At 26.7% G+C, this 19,750-nt stretch overlaps 1 protein-coding gene across 1 annotated transcript; it reads left to right on the top strand.

The window, feature by feature from the left end:
- The first annotated feature begins 1,442 nt into the window (after window positions 1-1,442).
- Window positions 1,443-18,724, top strand: LOC129971080 (DNA repair protein complementing XP-C cells homolog). Its single transcript, XM_056084550.1, has 7 exons — window positions 1,443-1,556; window positions 8,887-11,010; window positions 12,022-12,247; window positions 12,777-12,945; window positions 14,549-14,642; window positions 16,459-16,552; window positions 17,911-18,724. The coding sequence occupies exons 2-7, from the start codon at window positions 8,924-8,926 to the stop codon at window positions 17,998-18,000; spliced, it is 2,760 nt and encodes a 919-aa protein (XP_055940525.1). The 5' UTR covers window positions 1,443-1,556; window positions 8,887-8,923; the 3' UTR covers window positions 18,001-18,724.
- Window positions 18,725-19,750: the final 1,026 nt, after the last annotated feature.

A 19,750-nucleotide genomic window follows, 5' to 3' on the forward strand; every position in this document is an offset into this window, starting at 1 on the left:
GTATTACTCTCCCTGTGTTTCTACGTTGCATACGGAATCAGATAGAATATATCTTCATATTGCATTGTCAACGTGGGGATCCTACCTCAACAACTTATTAAATTGAGTTATTATGCAGACAATTACAACATTTTTATTTCAAGTAGCACTTAGTAGCAAAAAAATTAAAAGGACGGCATAACAGATAGGCAAGGAATTACTTTGACAGATTACATTTACAAGAAAAATATTGAAATATATGTAATGCATAGTGTAAAATATATTAAAAGAAATTTGAAAATATCACAATTTTATATAAAATAAATTTATATTCAAACTTTTAATATTTTCATTTTCATAAACTAATGCAAATACATTATTTGTTATATACGACAAAAGTATTCTATTAGGATACCCGTCCACTATTATTTTTATATTAACATTAAAAATAATTAAACATTATGAATTATGGCTGTGAGCAGCACCAATACAATTACTTTAATTGTTACTGTTTTATTGTTTTTTTATAGTAGATCAGCTGGACTTTAAATTTATTTTGAGACTGAAATCAATCGTATTTTTGAGCGTTGAGTAGATGACAAAGATATCATCCTCATCGTCTGTTATTCCATTTTCGAAGCTGATATTTCATTCCAACACACTCATTTTATATGAATAACACAGACACAATTATTGTTGAATACGTTAGAACAGAGATCTTATGTGCAAAGGATGAAAGTTACTATGAATTCGAGTTTGTGATAAAAAATCGAATTTCATTAATAACTGGAATCTGTCTTTCATAAACAAAGCTTTTTCCAAAAAGTTATAACAGTGTGTGTGTGTGTGTGTGTGTGTGTGTGTGTGTGTGTGTGTGTGTGTGTGTGTGTGTGTGTGTGTGTGTGTGTGTGTGTGTGTGTGTGTGTGTGTGTGTGTGTGTGTGTGTGTGTGTGTGTGTGTGTGTGTGTGTGTGTGTGTGTGTGTGTGTGATGAACAAGTTATTAACTCATTTAAAAGTTCTTGAAAAATCACATACTTAAAAAGAGTTGAACCATTTATTTTATAATTATTATTTCAAAACATATTTATGATATTCCTGGAATAATGGATCAATTTATAAAGTAATTAAAGACTGTACAAATTAGGATTTGTCTAAGTTTAAATTGTATCTATCAAAATGAATAGACGCAAACTAATCATACCGTGAAGGAATGAATGTTCTGAGCTTGGACAACGCTAGATTAGACACTAAATAAGGAGATAATTGTAGTATTCCTCATATTATAACTACCTTTGTAGTATAAAGAATATTAATAATAATATTATCTTTTTCCATTTATTGTAGAGTCGAAGGAATTTAACCAAATCTCTCTAACCACTTTGAAATTGTGCCACCTAATATAGTAAACAGAATAAAATATGACATTTTTATAAACTGCAACCGTGAGTAGAAAATATTATGTAAGAAACAAAAGCGCGGGTTTGTTTGTTATGGTTTTGGTTAGAAAGTCGTCTTAATGGTTAATATATGGTAAACGCATTAGTTCTTTTAAATTCTTTTACCGAGGAGTGAAAAGGTATGCAAAAATTTATTTTCAAACTCAGTAATGAAAATGTCATTTGTAAACTTTTTTAAAATTCAAAAAGGAATTCTTTTATGTTATATAATCGCACGTATTCATTTAATGTCTTTTTACTATATTATGATTCAGAGTAACTGTGCCAAGATTCTTTATGCAGTGTGAAATGAATTTGACTAAAAAAATGAGAGAATTGTTGATTCTGAAAATTCAAAATATTTATGTTAATCTTTTATTAAAGATTTAAGACTTGGATGCAGAAGGAGTATTTAACAAAATATTTCTATTAATTAATTCGTTTGTTTTATTATGTTTTGTAACTATTAACGAATTTTAAAAGTACAAGTATGTATTTTTTTATATGCATTTCTTATGTTATATATTAAACAGTTCAAAATGGTTTGCATCAATAAATTTTATAAATATAATTCATAAATTTTCATTTTTAAAGAATTTACTTTAACTATAAAATTATGTAATGCATAATTTTTTGGTTTAAAGAATATGTTTTGAATTCGCTTCTATGCCTTTTTGAAAAAACAGAGTTTTCACAGTCATCAAAAATCCTTGAAAACTCCTTGAATTTTACTTTGCAGTATTCAGAAACCTGTGAAAGTTCTTGCTTTTTCTTTAGATTCTTGAAAAAGTAGGCGAAATTTGCAAACAATTTATTTGCAGATGAGAAAAAATCCTATTCTAGAAAAGTTGCTCTACAATTTATAATGGCATTTGACAATCAATTTTCAAAGAAAAGATGTGAAAATAACGTTTTGTCTCAATTTTTTTTTAAGTTTAAACATATTTTTGGATAACCACTTATCTTGGGAATATTGTTTTTAATTTTTTCAAAAACTGATTGACACTAATTTTTTTTTTTTCCTTTTTAAATTTTATTTTGAATAATTTTCTGTAATAATTATTGTACATCTGAAATTGTAGAACAATTTTTTAATAGGAAATTTTTTGTTACACGAATTCTGATGGGTGGAAAAGTACTTGGGGTCATCTTTCAACATTCCTTTTTTTATCAACAGAAGTAATTTTTTAAAAAAGCAATGCAAGTATCAATCTAAAAATGTTACTAGGCATTTTCTTCTGTTTAATACATTTTTACATAGAGATACAAAAATTCCATTCAAATTTAAAAAAAGAATTAAATATTTTTACAATTTTTTTAAGTTTATTCCTGACATAATTAAACTGTCTTAATTTTTAACAGTTCATTTTATAGGCTTTATAATACGTACAACTTTTTTATTTAAGTTTTCTCTCTCAGATTAACAGGCTTTTTTTTTTAAAGTGAAAAAAAAAGGACATTCCAACTCTCTCGCACCATCTTTAGTTCGATAACGAATTCAGATACCATCTCAGAGGCCTATTTTTGAAGAACCAGCTCAATAACTTAAACTAATAAAATGGCTGTTATGTATTTTTTTCTACATTTTGATACTTTTCATTACAATTCAAATAGATTATCAGTTTTGCCTTAAGAATTCCACCAACAGAAAAGAGATATTTAAATACTTTCGGAACTTTCCTATATAAAAATCGGTACTTTTGGTTTATCCCGTTGATTTGCCATCACTCGCAAAAATACACCATCATAATGAAGAGCAAAGTGGTTATTGGCGCAGAATCTACCTTTTGGCAATAATATCGGATTTGGCAAAAATGGTCGATGGGATAATCCCAAAATATGAAAATGGTCGACAGGATAATCCCAAAGTACTGATATTTATATAGGAAAGTTATTAATCTCCAGTTATTTCTCTGTCTAATTTAAAGGAAGAGGAAAGAGAGTTTGGCAAGTGAGAATACCACTCAAGGTTTAAATTTTCAACAGGCTCACCAATGGAGATAATATTATTATGCCTTAGATGTAAAAGTGAAATGGTTATTGCAATGCAGAGAGTATATATTCACATATTAACTCTTATTTGTTGGAAGAATGAATTTATATTTGGCATTATTCCTTATGTTCAAGGTGTTCTATTTGAGAGTCTATGTGATCTTAATGTGTGTGGTTCTAATGGTTATGAGCATTCAACCAATTCTTGGAATAAGGCAAATGAATTTACAATTTCTGCTTTAGAAGGAAAAAAAAAAAAAAAAAAAAAAGAACGATAAAAACAAGGAAATTGAAATTGCATATATGGTTTCTACTTTAATGAGCCATTTGAGAAAGGTTTTATCCATCCTAATGGATAAAAGATTTTTTTTTTTACATGTTGAGTGATAAAATTCAAAAGAATTTTCAATATTGTTAGTAAATGTAGGTAGTTGTAGCCTGTATGGAATTTTGGACCTCTGTCTAATGTGTATTATTTATTCAACAATTCCCTATCAAGAAGAAAAGATTATATTATAAATTTTGAGAGAATTTGAAACTTCTTAAGAATTTTTAGAGAAGAGGTGTGTAGATATGAAAATTGAAATGAAATGAAAAATTTGAAAAGGACAATTTATAACAATAAAGTCTAATTGCAATCATCTTACAAATTCTCGAGAAAAGTTGTTACTAATTCTCTATGTCAAACTGAGATATTTTTCATCCTTATCCAAAACTATCCTTTTTTTTTTTTTTTTTTTTTTGTATTCTTATATTTTAATGAAAGAATTCTTGTTTGAAAACTTAATGCCATGAAAATACTGTGAACAGCATTTCCTTGATTTTTCAAATAAAGATTTGTATGCCGTTATCAAAAATATTATTACTAGATTATTTGGTAATAAAATGTTAAAAAGGCTTATTAACCAGGAAAAAAATTAACAATAGCTAACAGATTTGAAACATAAATGTCAGGATTTCATATTACCTTCATTTGTAAAGTTTTGGGTATTTTTCATCTTAACTATATTCTTGTTCATACGAGATTCAGATTTAAAGAGAATACCCATATAAGCTCTGCTGTAGTAAAATGAAAACCATTCTTTCATTTCATTCTATTACAAGTGCCTGCAAAAAAAAAAGAAAAAAGAATGTGATTTTATTGAAATAGAATTGAATAACTTTTTGAATAATACAGCTTGCAATTCAATAAAATGTCAGGAGTTGAAATATCCAAAAAATTAATTTAAAAATTTTCATCAAATTATTGAAAAAGTCAAAAGTCTTATCAGAAATTGTAGAAATTAAGACTCTAATGATAGAGACCTATGATCAGGCCATATTTGAAAGATAATTTTTCTTAAATTAAAATCTTGAGGTTGAAAAACTTAAAAAAGAAATATAACTTGTAAAATACATGGTTTCAACTGTATTGAAAAAAAAAAAAAAAATGTGGGCTCGAGTAGAGTATTTTTAAATCACAAAAGAATTAGTATATACAGAAGGGGGGAAGGAAAACCATTATAGATAAAGTAATTGATTTAAAATGAAAATTGAAGTGATGATTTAAACTGCTGAATTTGAATATACTAGTTTAAAAAAACAGATGATAATAGAAATTTTTAATGCAAACTAGAATCAAATAGTTTTAGGAATTAAAGCTTTAATAGAGTAATTTAAAATATTTCAATTGCACAGTGTTTCCAGTTCATATAAATCCAAATAAAGATTTCTTAATTCATATCTATCTCTTGCATTTTCACCTTAATTTTACCAAGCATTGATCAAAAATAAGGCTTAAAAAGTGGTATTAATTTATTTTAAGGAATTCGGTTGTTATTAATTTGTGAGTATGTTTGTAATATCAGCATCCTTTAGTATTTTATATGAAAAATTAGCATGTAGTAATTGTAGTGAATAGCAGTTAAGACACTTCTATTTGATCTTGAAACTGTCTTTGAGTTAGTTTTAGCTTATTAATTGAAGATGAGCATAACAAATCTCCTTAGTGCTCTTTCTTTAGGCATTTAGAAATAGTTGGTAAGAAAATAATCGTGCATTTGAAAATTATTGGTGAAAATATTTTATTTAAATTTATCATTTACATTTCTGTGTCTAAAGTATATAATTTTATGGTCCTTGAATGTTTTAAAAAATATCCTTAAAATCCTTGAATTTTTTTTCTTTGATAAGAGTGGACACTTTGCTCTAGTTATGCCACAGCAGCAGCTTTTGTCAAGCAAAAGTGTCAGACCAAAAAGCTGTTTATGGTATAGTGAAAGTTGCCAAAAGCTTAGGATACAATATTTATGAATTTGCTATAAATAGAGAATAAATTAACCATCAGAAAACAGCAAACAGCTCAGAAATGTATCATTTTAAAGACTTAAATTTCAACCTAATATGCATCTTGTTATCCACCGAGTCAGCAAATGAATTTCTGGTCTTGGAAAAGATAAAGAGAATCATTATCTGTACCAGTTTTTGAAAAAGGAATTTCTCCGTTGTCAAGCGTCTATCTGGAACAGGAGAGACACATGCTTGAGCAATCTTAGGAGCTATTAAAAATTGGGGCATATCAAACAACATCTTTGCTATGTGTTTTGACTAATTAAAATACTGATAATAATGCTTGTTCTGTATTCTCCTAGAGTAAACATTTAGAAAAGAGTTCTTTTCTCTAGCATGTAGCATCATGTGATGGAATTGATCATAGATTTAGTGTTTGAAGTGTACATGGGAGCTACATCTTCTCCCAAAGTTTTACTATTTAAATAGTTTAAAATGTTTGAAATAATATTGGACTGTATTTTGCATTGACAAGAACAAAACTGAAATTTCAATTGATATAGTTGTTGAAGTTTTAAAGGATATTAAAGAATATACCTTTAATTTGTGCAAAAACAGTCAGTCTCACAGCTACGTATGAGATGATTATAAAGAACTTGTTATTATTGCTTTTGGAACTATCTTCTCATAGGTGTGAGATTTATGTTACCTGCAACCATGCATCATGCCTGTTAGATGCCAAAATATATTTATATTCTAAAGATTTGAATATTTAAGTTTGAATTTAAACTTACATTCAAAGAGGAGAAAGGATTAACTGATGTATATATTTCAAGGTGACGACAAAACCAGGAAATCAGGGATTTCTGGGAAAAGTCTGAGAATTTTATTAATCTGAAAAAATCAGGGAAATTGCATGTGAGCATTTTGCACCAAGTGTGTGCATGATCCGCGATTTAGCATTAACATATATATCTTCATGCTGCCAAAATAATCATAGCAACCGAGAAAAGCTTTCTTTCAGGGTAGGATGACTTTTTGGAATTTCATTATGTTAAGAAGAGGTCTAAGCTGATGAATGTTGCTATTGCAACCATTATGGAGCTTTCAGAAAGATCGATTTTTCCTTTTAAATAAACAGTGTGAATAAATGATTTGGTTTCATTTGCTTCAAACTCAAAATATCTTTATTATAAACAATATGATATTTTCTCATGACAACTGTTATGTTGAGAGTGGATTTTTGATAAGTAAAGATTTTTTATGTTAGAATATGGAAGAACAAATGCTCATTGCAAAAAGAATTGTGTATGACTGCATTCAAGTAAATAGAGGAATAAGTATTTTTAAAGTGTAAAAACAATTGATTTTAATTGTCATAAATTCTTGAACCAAATATGAAGAGTATAAAGAAAAGGAAATATGCAAAAATTTGAAAAGGAATCAGAATATCACTGCATAGAAGAAAAAAAAGGGGAAAAAATTAAATTCTTGAGACAGTTAAAAAAAAAAAGTTCAAGAATTAAGAAAACAATTGCAAGCCTCAAAATTTTGCTAAAAGAAGGTTTTTAAACTTTTTAATTCCCTTAAAGCTGGACTGCATGTTTTATACCAAGAATTTTTTTATTAGTATGCTAACAATTGGTATTTCAATTTTGAATTTATTAATTGATTATTATTTGCATTTTTTGAATTCTAATTCTATTATGTAGGTATTTGTTATTTATGAATTGGGATATTATCTTTAAACAATTAGTTTACGATTAGTATTATTTTTAATAAAAATGAAATTAAAATTCTTTTATTCCTTTTTAACAACTTAAGTTGTGAACTAGAGGAAGTAATTTCTTATGATTTGTTAAAGAAGGACGATTGAAAGTAATATCTGTTGTTTCTTTTATTTGAATCATTACTAAAATATATGTTATTAGGTGCTTATAATCATATATTTATGCTGCAACATGCAATTCTAGCACATATGCAAAAAGCATTAAGTATGGAACTATTTTAAAATTTTTAAAAGAAATCATAATAACCTTTACTGTTAATATAATTTAATTTTTGTTGTAAAGAGTGTTTTTAATGCTTCCTTCAATTCTTATGCAGTTTTAAAAGCAAAATTTTTTTTTTTTTTTTTTTTTTTTTTTTTTTTGTATATAAGTATAAGAAATGTAATATACTTTTTACAATATTCATTCCTTTTTTAAAAAATTAAATTTTATGAAAATATATTTTTTTATATTAAATAACTTGTAAAAAGTTTTGCAACAATGAATGTAGTACACATACGGTGATTATGAATAGGGAAAACACCAGGGAACTAATATAATTAACAGCTTTAAATCAGGAAAAAAGTGCAATTTTAGTCAGTTTTTTTTTTTTTTTTTTTTTTTACAATTTTTGTAACTATCCTGAAGAAGCTACCTACCTGTCTGCAACAGTATTTTTTTTTTTTTTTTCTGGAATTGAGAAGTTATTAATGTTTTGAGGGATCACTAAAAACTTAGTTATAAAATGGAATTAATGGGTGAATTTGATATGAGAATTATTGTAATAGTAAAACATTTAATTGTAATAATGTGTATTGTATCAGCTAAAACTAAAACTGAATTCCAACAATTACAAGAATTATATTACCTACAAAAAAAAAATAATAACTGAATATGATGCAATTTGAGCAATGGGAATATGACCAATATGCTTGTACATATATATTTTAAAAATTGTGTAACAATAATTGTTCTTTTTTTTTGTTTAGAAGTTATGCCAGTTTTACAGCACCATTAATATGTTGGTCAAATATTATGATATAAACTTTGGTTTGTTTCCTTCATATGTTTCAAAATGAGATTTCACACTAATAGTGGAGCTTTAGAGATTGCTTAATATTAGTACTTTGTATTTGGTTACTACTCTATTAGTGGTTTCCATTTATCATTCAACTAAAATGCTAATGTTATTTCATTATATCAAAATTCATCACCAAAATTTGACAATAGTAAATAGAACTAAATTTAATAAGATTTTTTTTTTTTTTTCCTTGTACTCTACCAGTGGAATTGTGCCAAAGTCAAATAAGATATGAATTGTTGATAAAAATTCATTATTATATATCTTACTGTTTATTGTATACTTGTTAAGATTCATGAAAATATATTAAAAAAATTGATGGTTAAATGAAATTTTTTAAAAATGAGTTTTATTTTGTAGGAAATCTACAATTAAAAATATTTCTGGAAGCTAAAAAATGGTACGTAAAAAGAAGAAAGAGGATGAACCTTTGGTGGTAGAAGAAACTAAGAGAGGAAAAAGGAATGTTAAACCTTTGCCTAAGGCTGCTAATGAAATCAAAAGAAGAAAGATTCAAGGAAATGATGATGCTGAAAATTCTTCAGAATTGAAAACAAAACCGATTTCTAACAAAAATAAGAATGTAAATACTAATGTGAAAAAGGATGAATCTTCAGCATCTAAAAAAACAAAGCAAAGGAGAAAAATTAGTAATGACGTTGATAGTGAGACTGAATCTAAGATTCAGTTATCAACAAATAAAAGACCTAAACGAACAACTACAAAGAAATCATTACCTAATGAAAATGAGCCTAAATTAAAGAAATGTAAAATGAATATCGAAAAATTAGATATCAAACAAGAAGTTGACCATTCTGAGAATGAAAACAGTTCTGGCAGCTCTGCTGATAGTGGTTGTTTATCAGATCCTGTATCAAAAGTTAATAAAAATGTAGCTAACGTAAAATTAGTCAAAGTAGAATCACCTAGTTGTTCTAATTTAAATAGCTCAGGAATAGGTGACGATTTTTCAAGCAGTGAATCTGAATGGGAAGAAGTTGAAGAAAACGAAGAACAAACACTTGAAAATTACAATCCAGTTATTCCAAAAGAAGGGGTTGAAATAACTATTGATTGCCCTGATTTGAAATTCAAACGACGTAAGAAGAAAGAATTTGATGAAATGGAATGGACTAGATTATATATTAATAGAATGCGTAAAGAGGCTCAATTAAATGTACATAAATGTCATTTATTGTTTCTTCTTGGTCATGGACTTTTTGTAAATGATACCATTAATTCATCTCTTTTACAAGCCATTTCTCTATCGCTTATACCAATAGGCATTTTAGATTGGACTAAAGGTAAAAAAGTGGACAAAATTGATGTTAAGGGGATTGAGCAAATTATCAAATGGTTTCGAACTTTTTTCCGTTTTGAGCCTGAAGAAAGAATGTGCAATGATCTACATACAAACTTGACTAAAGCCTTTGAAACAAAAACTGTTTTAAATGCATCTGAATATAATGTCATGTTCATAATTATTACACGTGTCTTAGGTCTTAAAGTTAGATTTTGTATGTCTTTGTATCCTTTGTCTCATAAAGCAAGCAATTTGATTAAGAAACGCAAAATGAAAAGTGAGGAAGCATCGGAGCCATCAAGTTTTAGTAAAGAAAAACAAATGTCTGAAGGTGAAAATAAGTCATCTTCTGACATTAAACCAAAGAAGGAAAATTTACCTCAACAGGAATCACAAAACAAAGAAAAATGTAACAAAAAAAGTGATAAAGAGTTAACTACAGCATCAAATTTGGGCAAAAATAAACAAGGAAATGAAAGTAAAAATAAATTCACCTCAAATATTAAACCAAAGAAAGAAAATGATTCTAAACAGAAATCCAAAGTAGAAAAAAATGCTTCAGTAAAAAAAATACAAAAATCGCCAACAAATAACGAAACCAAAACTTCTCGTTCACGTCGTTCTACTGGAAAAAATTATAAAATAAGTAGTGATGAAAGTGGTGAAGAACCAGATGATGATGATTTTAAGGTGGAAGAGGAAAAAGATTTTGAGAAACCTAAAGCTTTCAGAAAGAGTTCCACAAAAACGTCTAAACAAAAATCTGCTAATAGAAAAATTCTTTCTGACTCAGATTCTGATAGCCTTTCTCTGCCATTGTATGCTTGTTATCATCCTGATAAAGTTCTATACTGGGCTGAAATTTTTTCAAAACCTGATAAGAAGTGGATTTCTGTTGAATGTGTACATAATATTGTGAATGATCCTTATGAAATTGAAGCTGTTGTACCTCAACCTATTAGCTATATTATAAGTTTTGATAATAGTTCTCACATTAAAGATGTGACTAAACGTTATTGCAAAAATTATATGACCTTTAACATTAAACAAAGAGTAGTCCCTGACTGGTGGGATGAAACCTTGGCTCCATTTGCTCCTCCAAATACTAAGTTAGACAAAGAAGAAGAAGAAAATATAGAAAGTGTGTTAATAAATCAACCCTTGCCTCATACTGTTTCTGGGTAAGTCATGATTATTTAACTTATTTCCTTTGTTGCAATAAGATAGCGTAAAAGAAACTCTGCTTGAGGTGGAAGTTTTCTTATTATATAATGAGGATTATTCAATAAATGTGCAAATAGATCTAAAATAGAAAGGATTTATAACTCAAAATTTTTATCATAACTGATATCTTGAACAACATATATCAGGATGATAATTGTCTTAAACTCCTAATACTATTCCAAGAACCATTTTCTTCATGTCTATATCTAACAAGTTATTCCCTGAAAACTTTGTTTAGGCGATTAAAAACTACAAAATCGTAATATTAAATGTATAGATTATAGAATAAAGGAGATTCCATGTGAATTTGGAAAACTTTTACCATTGTTGAGAATAATGTTAGTAGATTTTTCCATGTTATTTCTATTTGATTTCCTATAATTATGAGATTGTCCTTCTTGCCTTCCATACTGATTCATAATGTTGATTATATTTCTTAATATGAAGACAAATTTGGAAGGTGTATCTTGTAGTTGGGCATCTTCTCTTTGCATGCCATATGATGTTAAATTCTTGTGCTGCGATTTTTCGGGAGTTATTCATTTATTTTCAGACGTTCATTTCATTAGCATTGTTCCAGTTTGCTGCATCTGATAGCAAACCTTCAATTCATTATTTCTTGGTTGGCTCTTATATTAAAATACCTAGGTTTCTTAGCATTAGATATATTAATCTTTATCTTCTATTATTTAGATAATCTATTAAAATACTTTAAAAAAAGAGAGAAAATTAAAATCCATTTAGTAATTTATTAAATTCCTATAGTTATTTTTAGTTAACATTTTAGCTGTTTGTTTAAATTTCCCTACACGAAACTGCTTTCCTTTTGCTTAAATGATCTTTTAGGAAATTTAGGATACATGTGCACAATTATTCTTAATTAACTACCAATAATATAATTGTTTAGAGTAGACAAAATTTTTTTATTAATACTGGCATGCTCATGGCTATAAAATTATCTCTTTCAGGTTTAAAAATCATCCACTATATGCACTCAAGAGACACCTTTTAAAATTTGAAGCTATTTATCCACCTGATGCCGCACCTGTAGGCTTCATAAGAAAAGAACCTGTTTATTTGCGTGAAAATGTTGTCCAGTTGCACTCTAGGGAAACTTGGCTAAAAGAAGCACGTGTTGTTCGTATTGGAGAAGAACCATACAAAATTGTGAAAGCTAGGCCTAAATGGGATAGGGTAATTCTCATATTGCATTTTTATGATTGTTTTGCTCATGTATATTTAAAATTCCTGATATTTCAGATATTTCTACATTTTACAATTTGCCGTGAAATTTTTCCCAAAAAAATTATAAATTTTTTGTGAAAATGAATTTTTATAATTATTTCAGCTTTTCAAAATAGCTTTGGCTTTTTTTTCTTAGTTTTAATACATTTTTTGATAATTGATAATATTTATTAATTTTTATTGATAGAAAAATAATAAACCTGATATTTACTTATTATATATCATCTTTTTCTGTTTTTTTTATCTCCATAATTTCTATGAAAGGTAGATAATTGTATAATTTTGAGATAGAAGTTATGAATTTAAGCATTTGTTAATGAGATTAATATGTATGATTTTATATTAAAATTTAGGAGATAAAAAGTAAAAGATTGGCCTTCCTGCAATTTTTTTTATGCTTTATGTCCACTAAAAAGATATTTTATATGCCATAATATATTATTATTATTTAATCTTTCTTTTCTTCCAAAACTATTAGATTGCTGGTGTTCTTAAAACAGATCTGCCGTTAGATATTTTTGGATTTTGGCAGACAGAGCCTTATGAACCACCCATTGCAGTTGATGGAAAAGTTCCCAGGAATGAATATGGAAATGTTGAATTATTCAAACCATGCATGTTACCTAGGGGAACTGTTCATATACAACGTAATTAGTTATTTTGCTTTATTAGTTTTAAATCATTGTATTATTTATACATTTTAGAATTTTGCATTTCTCAAAATAACATTAGATTTCTAAATATTTTATTTTGAATTTGATACTATATAAAACTTAACGTTACTGGGTACTCCTTAAAACTTATAGGACCTGTATAAAATTACTTTAACAAATAGTAGCTTGTATAAAAGTTTTATTATCCATGTAAATTTATGTAAATGTGGAATATCAGCTTTTGGATGCTTGCTGCTTCTTATTTGTTAGACTCACTAATGAAATTGTAAATATTGCTAAGTATGTAAAATGGCATTTGTCTGTGTGATCTTTCAATGATTACTCTAAAAACATTAATTTTCTATAAATATTATGTTTGGATTTTTCCACAAATGCAAATCACTACAAATTTACATATTTCTGTTATGTTCTGAATGAAATTCATCTATGAAAAGTTTGTTCGTTCATCCATATCCAAATGAACACAATAACTCAAAAGCACAAACAGCTGAATATATGGAATTGAGCATGTAAATTAATCATAAGAATTGTAAGTTCTGTTTTAAGCGCTGGACCCAATCTGTCAAAGTATTGACTATTGCCACCTTATTAATTTAAGAGTATGTAATTATAATTGGTAAATGCACATTGCAGATAAATGAAATTTGGTATGTATTCTTGACTCCAATATTATAGATCAGTATCAAATTTTTAAAATTATTTGTGAAACAAATCAATAAAAAGAATGATACCTAAAATCCATATTCAGTATTCATCATTGTCTCATGAAGTGCAAAATATACTTCTGTGCATATCTGTGGAAAGTACAAAATTACTGCAAGAAAAAGTTGAGTAGAGAATGCATAACTTTAAGTTTAACTCATAAAAATTTTAATAAAAGACAAAATAGCTGAAATTTGGGTAAACAGTTTTGTATTCTTGGTTTGGTGAAATTGTTTTAGTAAAAGTGAAAATCTTTTTGATTGTATACTTATCCAAATGAAAGAGGAACTTGCAATTTATATTGATATTGATCATTTTGATGTTAAATACTGTAACATGGAAAAAATCTTCTGAAAAATAAGATGTTATGCTTAAAGATTAAAACAAATGAAAAAGAAATAAAAAAATTTTAAAGTTATGAAGAATTTTTCAATCTGTAATAAAAATTTATTTTCATTTTGCAACACTGAAAAAATTTCCGTAACCTAATTTGTTGCTAAAAAATAATGAATGCATTATTTTTTATTTTTCCATCACTTGATAATATATATGATGTTCTTTCCTACCATATAGATACCGTTTTTTTTTTTTTTTTTTTTTTTTTCTTCCTCTCTGCTGTTTTTGTATTAAGACATTTAATTTATAACTGTAAATATCGCATAAGTTGTACGTTATGATTATAACTTCTTTTTTTTTTTTAAATCCATTTCTGAATAATTTGCCATATAGTCAGTTAAATTGGTAAAAGGTTCTAGCTCGAAACTTTTCTTTAAAGTTTATGTTTCCTTTATACTAATTTGACGTAAATATTTTTTTTAACTTACATTTAGTGTCCTAAAGATTTTCTCATAAATGCACTCTTTTCTCTTTTTAGTGCCTGGTATTAACAGAGTTGCTAAGAAACTAGGTATTGATTGTTCACCTGCTGTGGTTGGGTTTGATGGTCACAAAGGCAGTGTTCATCCTGTGTACGTAAGATTTTATCTCGTATCAGAATAAATCATTCATTGTTTAAAAGTTTTAAAAGTAATTTTAGTAAATAAAAATTATTTTGGATGAATGAAAAACATAAATGTTTATTTATTTACTGTAATGGACATTTCATTAATTGTCGTAAAATAGAATCCTTTAAAAGCATATTTTGTTTTTCTTTCATAAGCTGCATGTTTTAAAATTACACAGAAATATGGACATATGACTTATTTTATCACTGTAATTCTTAATATTTATAACTTTGTTGTACTGCTCTATGATAAACAAAATTGTACATTTATCTCTATATTAATTTTTTCCTATAACAATGTGTATATAAATTTTTATGATCATGAAAATAGATAAATTTTTAAATACTAGACATAAAATTGATGATAATAATAGGGATTTGGACCTTGTTTAAGAGATCTGGAGGAAGTCAGCTCCTTCAGTTTATTTAAAATATTTTTGAAAAATTAAAGTATGGGAATATTTAAATTTATATGACATAGATTGCAAATTTTCAATATGCAGTTTATGTATACATTCATATACAATAAAAAAAAATAGATTTAGAAATCTTCCATGATATTAATATTCCCAATATATTCATTTTTATTTTTTTAAAGCTTTGCAACTAATGTGGAATAAAAGCATTTGTTGTCAGTTAGTCAACAGATATACTGCCAGGATGTAAAAAAATGTGATACATATTGTGTGATATTCAAAATAAAGAGATCAAGTTTATTCTTGGACCCTACACATTGTTTTCTGTTCAAAAAACCTTAGAGAGGATGAGACTGTAAGGCATTAAAAAGTTGTTATGGTATTGATTATGATTTGTAGAGAGGAAAGTAATCTCATAAATGATTGTTATTTCTGTGTAATACATCTTTGTGGAATATTTTTCATGGGTTCATTCAAAACATGTGTTGATATATGGAAACATGAATAAAAATCCGTGAACACTTGAAACATTTGTTCAGTCACCTTTAATGCAGCAAGTACAGCCAGTATATTTGTTGAGATTAGGGAATGATAAATATATGCATTAGTCTTCAGTTAGTATATCTGCTTTTTTGGATGCAGGAAAATAGGCATTAAATTTTGCATTCTGTTAAAAAAAAAAGTGATTTACTAAAAAAGCATAGAGACTGGTAAGAAGAATGTATTAATTCTCCCATTAATACAAGGAAATAAAAAAAATCTTGCATCTGCCTTCTGCATAAGACTTGTCTTAATGAAAAATTATTTGAAAACCAAAGAGAATAATATTTCAGTTACTTCAGTTACATAAATAATAAATTCCTTATAATCAGCAACACTGAATTAATAATCTTAGAAATTTATCATTGAAATCTAATTATCTAATGTAACTTTCTGTTAGAAGGATGCTTATACAAGTATTATATATATATTGAAAATTGATGAATAAACTTTTTTGTTACACTCTTATAGTAACTATAGCAATTACATTTTTCATCTAACTATTAATTTTAATAATCATTTCTAAAGTGATATCTGCAGTTGCATTTGCCTTACCAATTTTTAATAAAGAAATACAAAAGGTAAATACTTTCCAGTGAATTCATCCATCTTAGTAAACTTTTGTCTTGATACCTTCCATAGAGTAGCACCTTGGCCAATTGTCATTAACCCCTTTTCGCTATTCTACTGTTTTGTTTTTATTATTCTTATATATATTGATGCAGTCAATATAAATGAGTCGTGTAAAAGTCTCTGATTCAATATAAATTTAAATCAAATTTTAATATTCAGTAAATTTTCTGACTTTTAGTTCTGTTATTTTAGATTTGAAGGCTTTGTAGTTTGTGAAGAATTCAAAGATACAATTATAGCTGCATGGGAAGAAGAACAAGAAAATATCCGTAAAAGAGAGGAAGAGGTATATAAAATTCTTTTTCATTATTCTTTAAAGTTTATGCTTATTGTAAGTGCAGGCTAGAAGTAAGCAGTAAAATATTCTTAATTTTTTTAAATTTTAAGAAAAATAATTCTTTTTCCATCTTTTAGAAATTAAATAAAAAAGAATTATAACAGTTTTGAAACAAAAACATTTTAAATCACTATAAGAATTTCTTATAATTATTGTTTTATATCATTCAAATTCTCTTTGTAATCTACAGGTAAATTGTATTCACCTAGTATAGGTTTTAGAAATTGGAATAAATTTAATGTGATAATTCTTAATGTAAAGTTATTTTAAAGTCTTTTACTGACTACAAAAAATTCTTACAAAAGGATCATTCAATATAAAATTGTAAAATTTTTGCTATGAAATAATCTAGCACTTCAATTTGTATTAGTCCAATAGATATTGCAACTAATGTGGAAATAGTGATTTTGCATTAGATTACTTTTAAAGAAAGAAGAAGTTCAATATGTTCTTTCTTCCATGTATTTAAATCGGTCATCAATGTCAATTTTAGGGTTACATTAAGAACAACATTTCTGCAATATCAGTTGAAGATATTGATATATTTAAAGTTAGGATTGCAGATAATATGTTTAGTGTGGTTACTGAAATGCCGAACAATACTTAGTGAGAAATGAAATAATGTCTTGAAAATTCTTGAGGTACTAAGGGTGTTCACATATAAATTTATTAACATAAGTATTTTTATCAAACACTTAACTTAATAAACGATTTTAAGATATATTGAAATAACTGTATGCCAAATTATATATATATATATATATATATATATATTACAATAATATTTTGTAATCAGGACAGACCATGTATGTCTAGCTTTTAAAGAGATTATTTTTAAAAATAAATTTTTTGGACCATGATTTTTTACTTTTTCTTAAACAAAATCTTAAAGCAAGCTCCCCCCCCCATGTTAAATTTTTTACGAAATTTATGAAGCAGTAGTATTATCAACTTTTGTGTATTAGTTATTGTATTTGATTATCTTGAAAAGTTTTTTATTTTTATATTGAATCAAAAGTGAACATATTTCCCCCTCCCTTCATTGAATTTGTTAATATTAGTAACCAGCTATACAAGCATACAGTTTCATTTTATCTTACAAATCCACATCCCCTTCCTCATAAAACTGCCTCAATTTTTATTTTTTTTAATAAATATATGTACATATAATCTAAAATGAATGTCTTCTTTTTTTCATAAGAAACTCTTCAATTGTTATGTCTGAATGCTAGAGAAGTTAATTATACTGTACTGCAGTTTCCATCTTTTAATATATATCTGTATTCTAACTAAAAATTTTGTTTTAGAAAAGAGAGAAGCGAATATATGGAAACTGGAAGAAACTAATAAAAGGATTACTTATACGAGAAAGAATCAAGCTAAAATATGATGTATAGAAATGAATCATTCGACATACCTCTTAACACAGCAACACATTCCATTTTGTGTAGATTCTGATATTTATGTTAACTAAAATCATTCATTGGACATAAAAAGGAACATTGGCCGGTTATAATTAAATTATCTTTAAAAAAAGGAGAAATTTTAATTTTTACCATCAAGAAACTGTTCTACCTCACTTATATCAATCAAATGGAGAATGGAATGTGATATGATCAGCAATAGATACTAGCAGTTATCGTACTACTTAAATATGTGTTATTTGCTATAAAATTAATTTTTATTAGGATGCATAGCTCTGTCACAGTTTTCGGAACATATTTGCATCTTTTTATTACCTCGTATTTTAAAATGCAGCCAAGTAAAATATATCATTCATATTTTCTCAAATTTAAATAAAGATAACTTTTTTTTTTTTTTTTTTTTTTTTTTCATGTACCTGAATTTTAAAGAAAGAAATTTTTAACCAAGATCTGGTTCTGTTTTGATTTTGTTGTTGTTCTTGATAACCAAGTTTTCAAACATAACCATAAACAATGTGATTGTTGAAGCGTTAAATGATTACTCCGGTGAATTTATTTGCGAGTTTAAGATATTTTTATTGGTTTTAACTTGAAAATGTTCTTTAAACTACTTCTTTTTATTATGCGAGTCTTAAGTCTCAGGTCTTTCAAAAAATGTAAATTTTAAATTGTTTTTTGCTTATTGTAAAAAGAAGAAAAGGGATTGTGAATAAAATTATTTTAATAAAGAAATTTTTAGACATATTTTTTTGTTTGAATTAAAAGTATATTAATCAAGATGAAAGCAATGATAAATTAAAAATACATATATCCTCAGCTACTTATGTGTGGTATAAGTTGAAAATAATCTATAGATATTGCATATATTTAACTATTTTATCGACCTTATTATATCACAGTAAACTCCAAAGCACTATTCACAAACTAAGGGGAGAAATCAGAATATCCTAACTAAGCTTTAATTTCATGAGATATATATTTAGTCATTGTAATACATAAGGAACGTTTTACTAAATGATAAATCTATTAGCATTATAACCAGTGCAAAAAGTATTTTCAAATCATTGTTTTTAAAGATATGTTTAATCATTCTTAGAAGATCTTATATTTCAAATAGCATCTTAATTCAAACAGGCTAGCTTTTAACTCTTCTTTCCTTTCTAGAAAATACTTAATCCCTAAAAGCCAAATCATAATGAACTTGATTTTTTTCTGAATATTTAACCTATTAATTATGACATAATATTTCAATGTGAAGCAAATTGAATTCAAGTTAATTAACTGATTAGCAAATTAAAATAATTCAAAATTTTTCTGTGAGATATTAGAAAATTTTAATCTCATACCTAATTGAATTAATAAACAATTAATATTACTTGGAACTTGGCTTTACAGTAGCTGTTGCTTAATACTATCACTTTGGAATTAGAGTTTGATAACATTTACCAAATTTTAACAATAATTGAATTGAGTAAAATCAACTATATTTTTATCATATCAAGTATTTCGTTGCAAACTTTTTTAACTAACTGTTTCTGTCAGAACTATTTAGTTTTTTATCTCTCATATCAGTTCTGTTTAATGTTTGCCTTCATAATTCAATCACAGACAGTAATAGTTTATGACTGGCCAACATAACATGGCTTTCAATTCAAATTAAACCTAACCACTAGTTTGGAGAAAATGTTTCTCTCCCAAATGTTTTAAATGTTGCAACCAATTC

The sequence above is a fragment of the Argiope bruennichi genome, chromosome 6, assembly GCF_947563725.1.
Source record: "Argiope bruennichi chromosome 6, qqArgBrue1.1, whole genome shotgun sequence".
Taxonomy (NCBI): Eukaryota; Metazoa; Arthropoda; class Arachnida; order Araneae; family Araneidae; genus Argiope; species Argiope bruennichi.

What these genes read in the sequence shown, in the direction of transcription:
- LOC129971080 (XM_056084550.1), top strand. Translation starts at nt 8,924, where the DNA reads ATGGTACGTAAAAAGAAGAAAGAGGATGAACCTTTGGTGGTAGAAGAA. An exon ending in TTGCCTCATACTGTTTCTGG is followed by an intron (nt 11,011 to 12,021) that starts GTAAGTCATGAT and finishes TATCTCTTTCAG; the next exon opens with GTTTAAAAATCATCCACTAT. An exon ending in CTAGGCCTAAATGGGATAGG is followed by an intron (nt 12,248 to 12,776) that starts GTAATTCTCATA and finishes CAAAACTATTAG; the next exon opens with ATTGCTGGTGTTCTTAAAAC.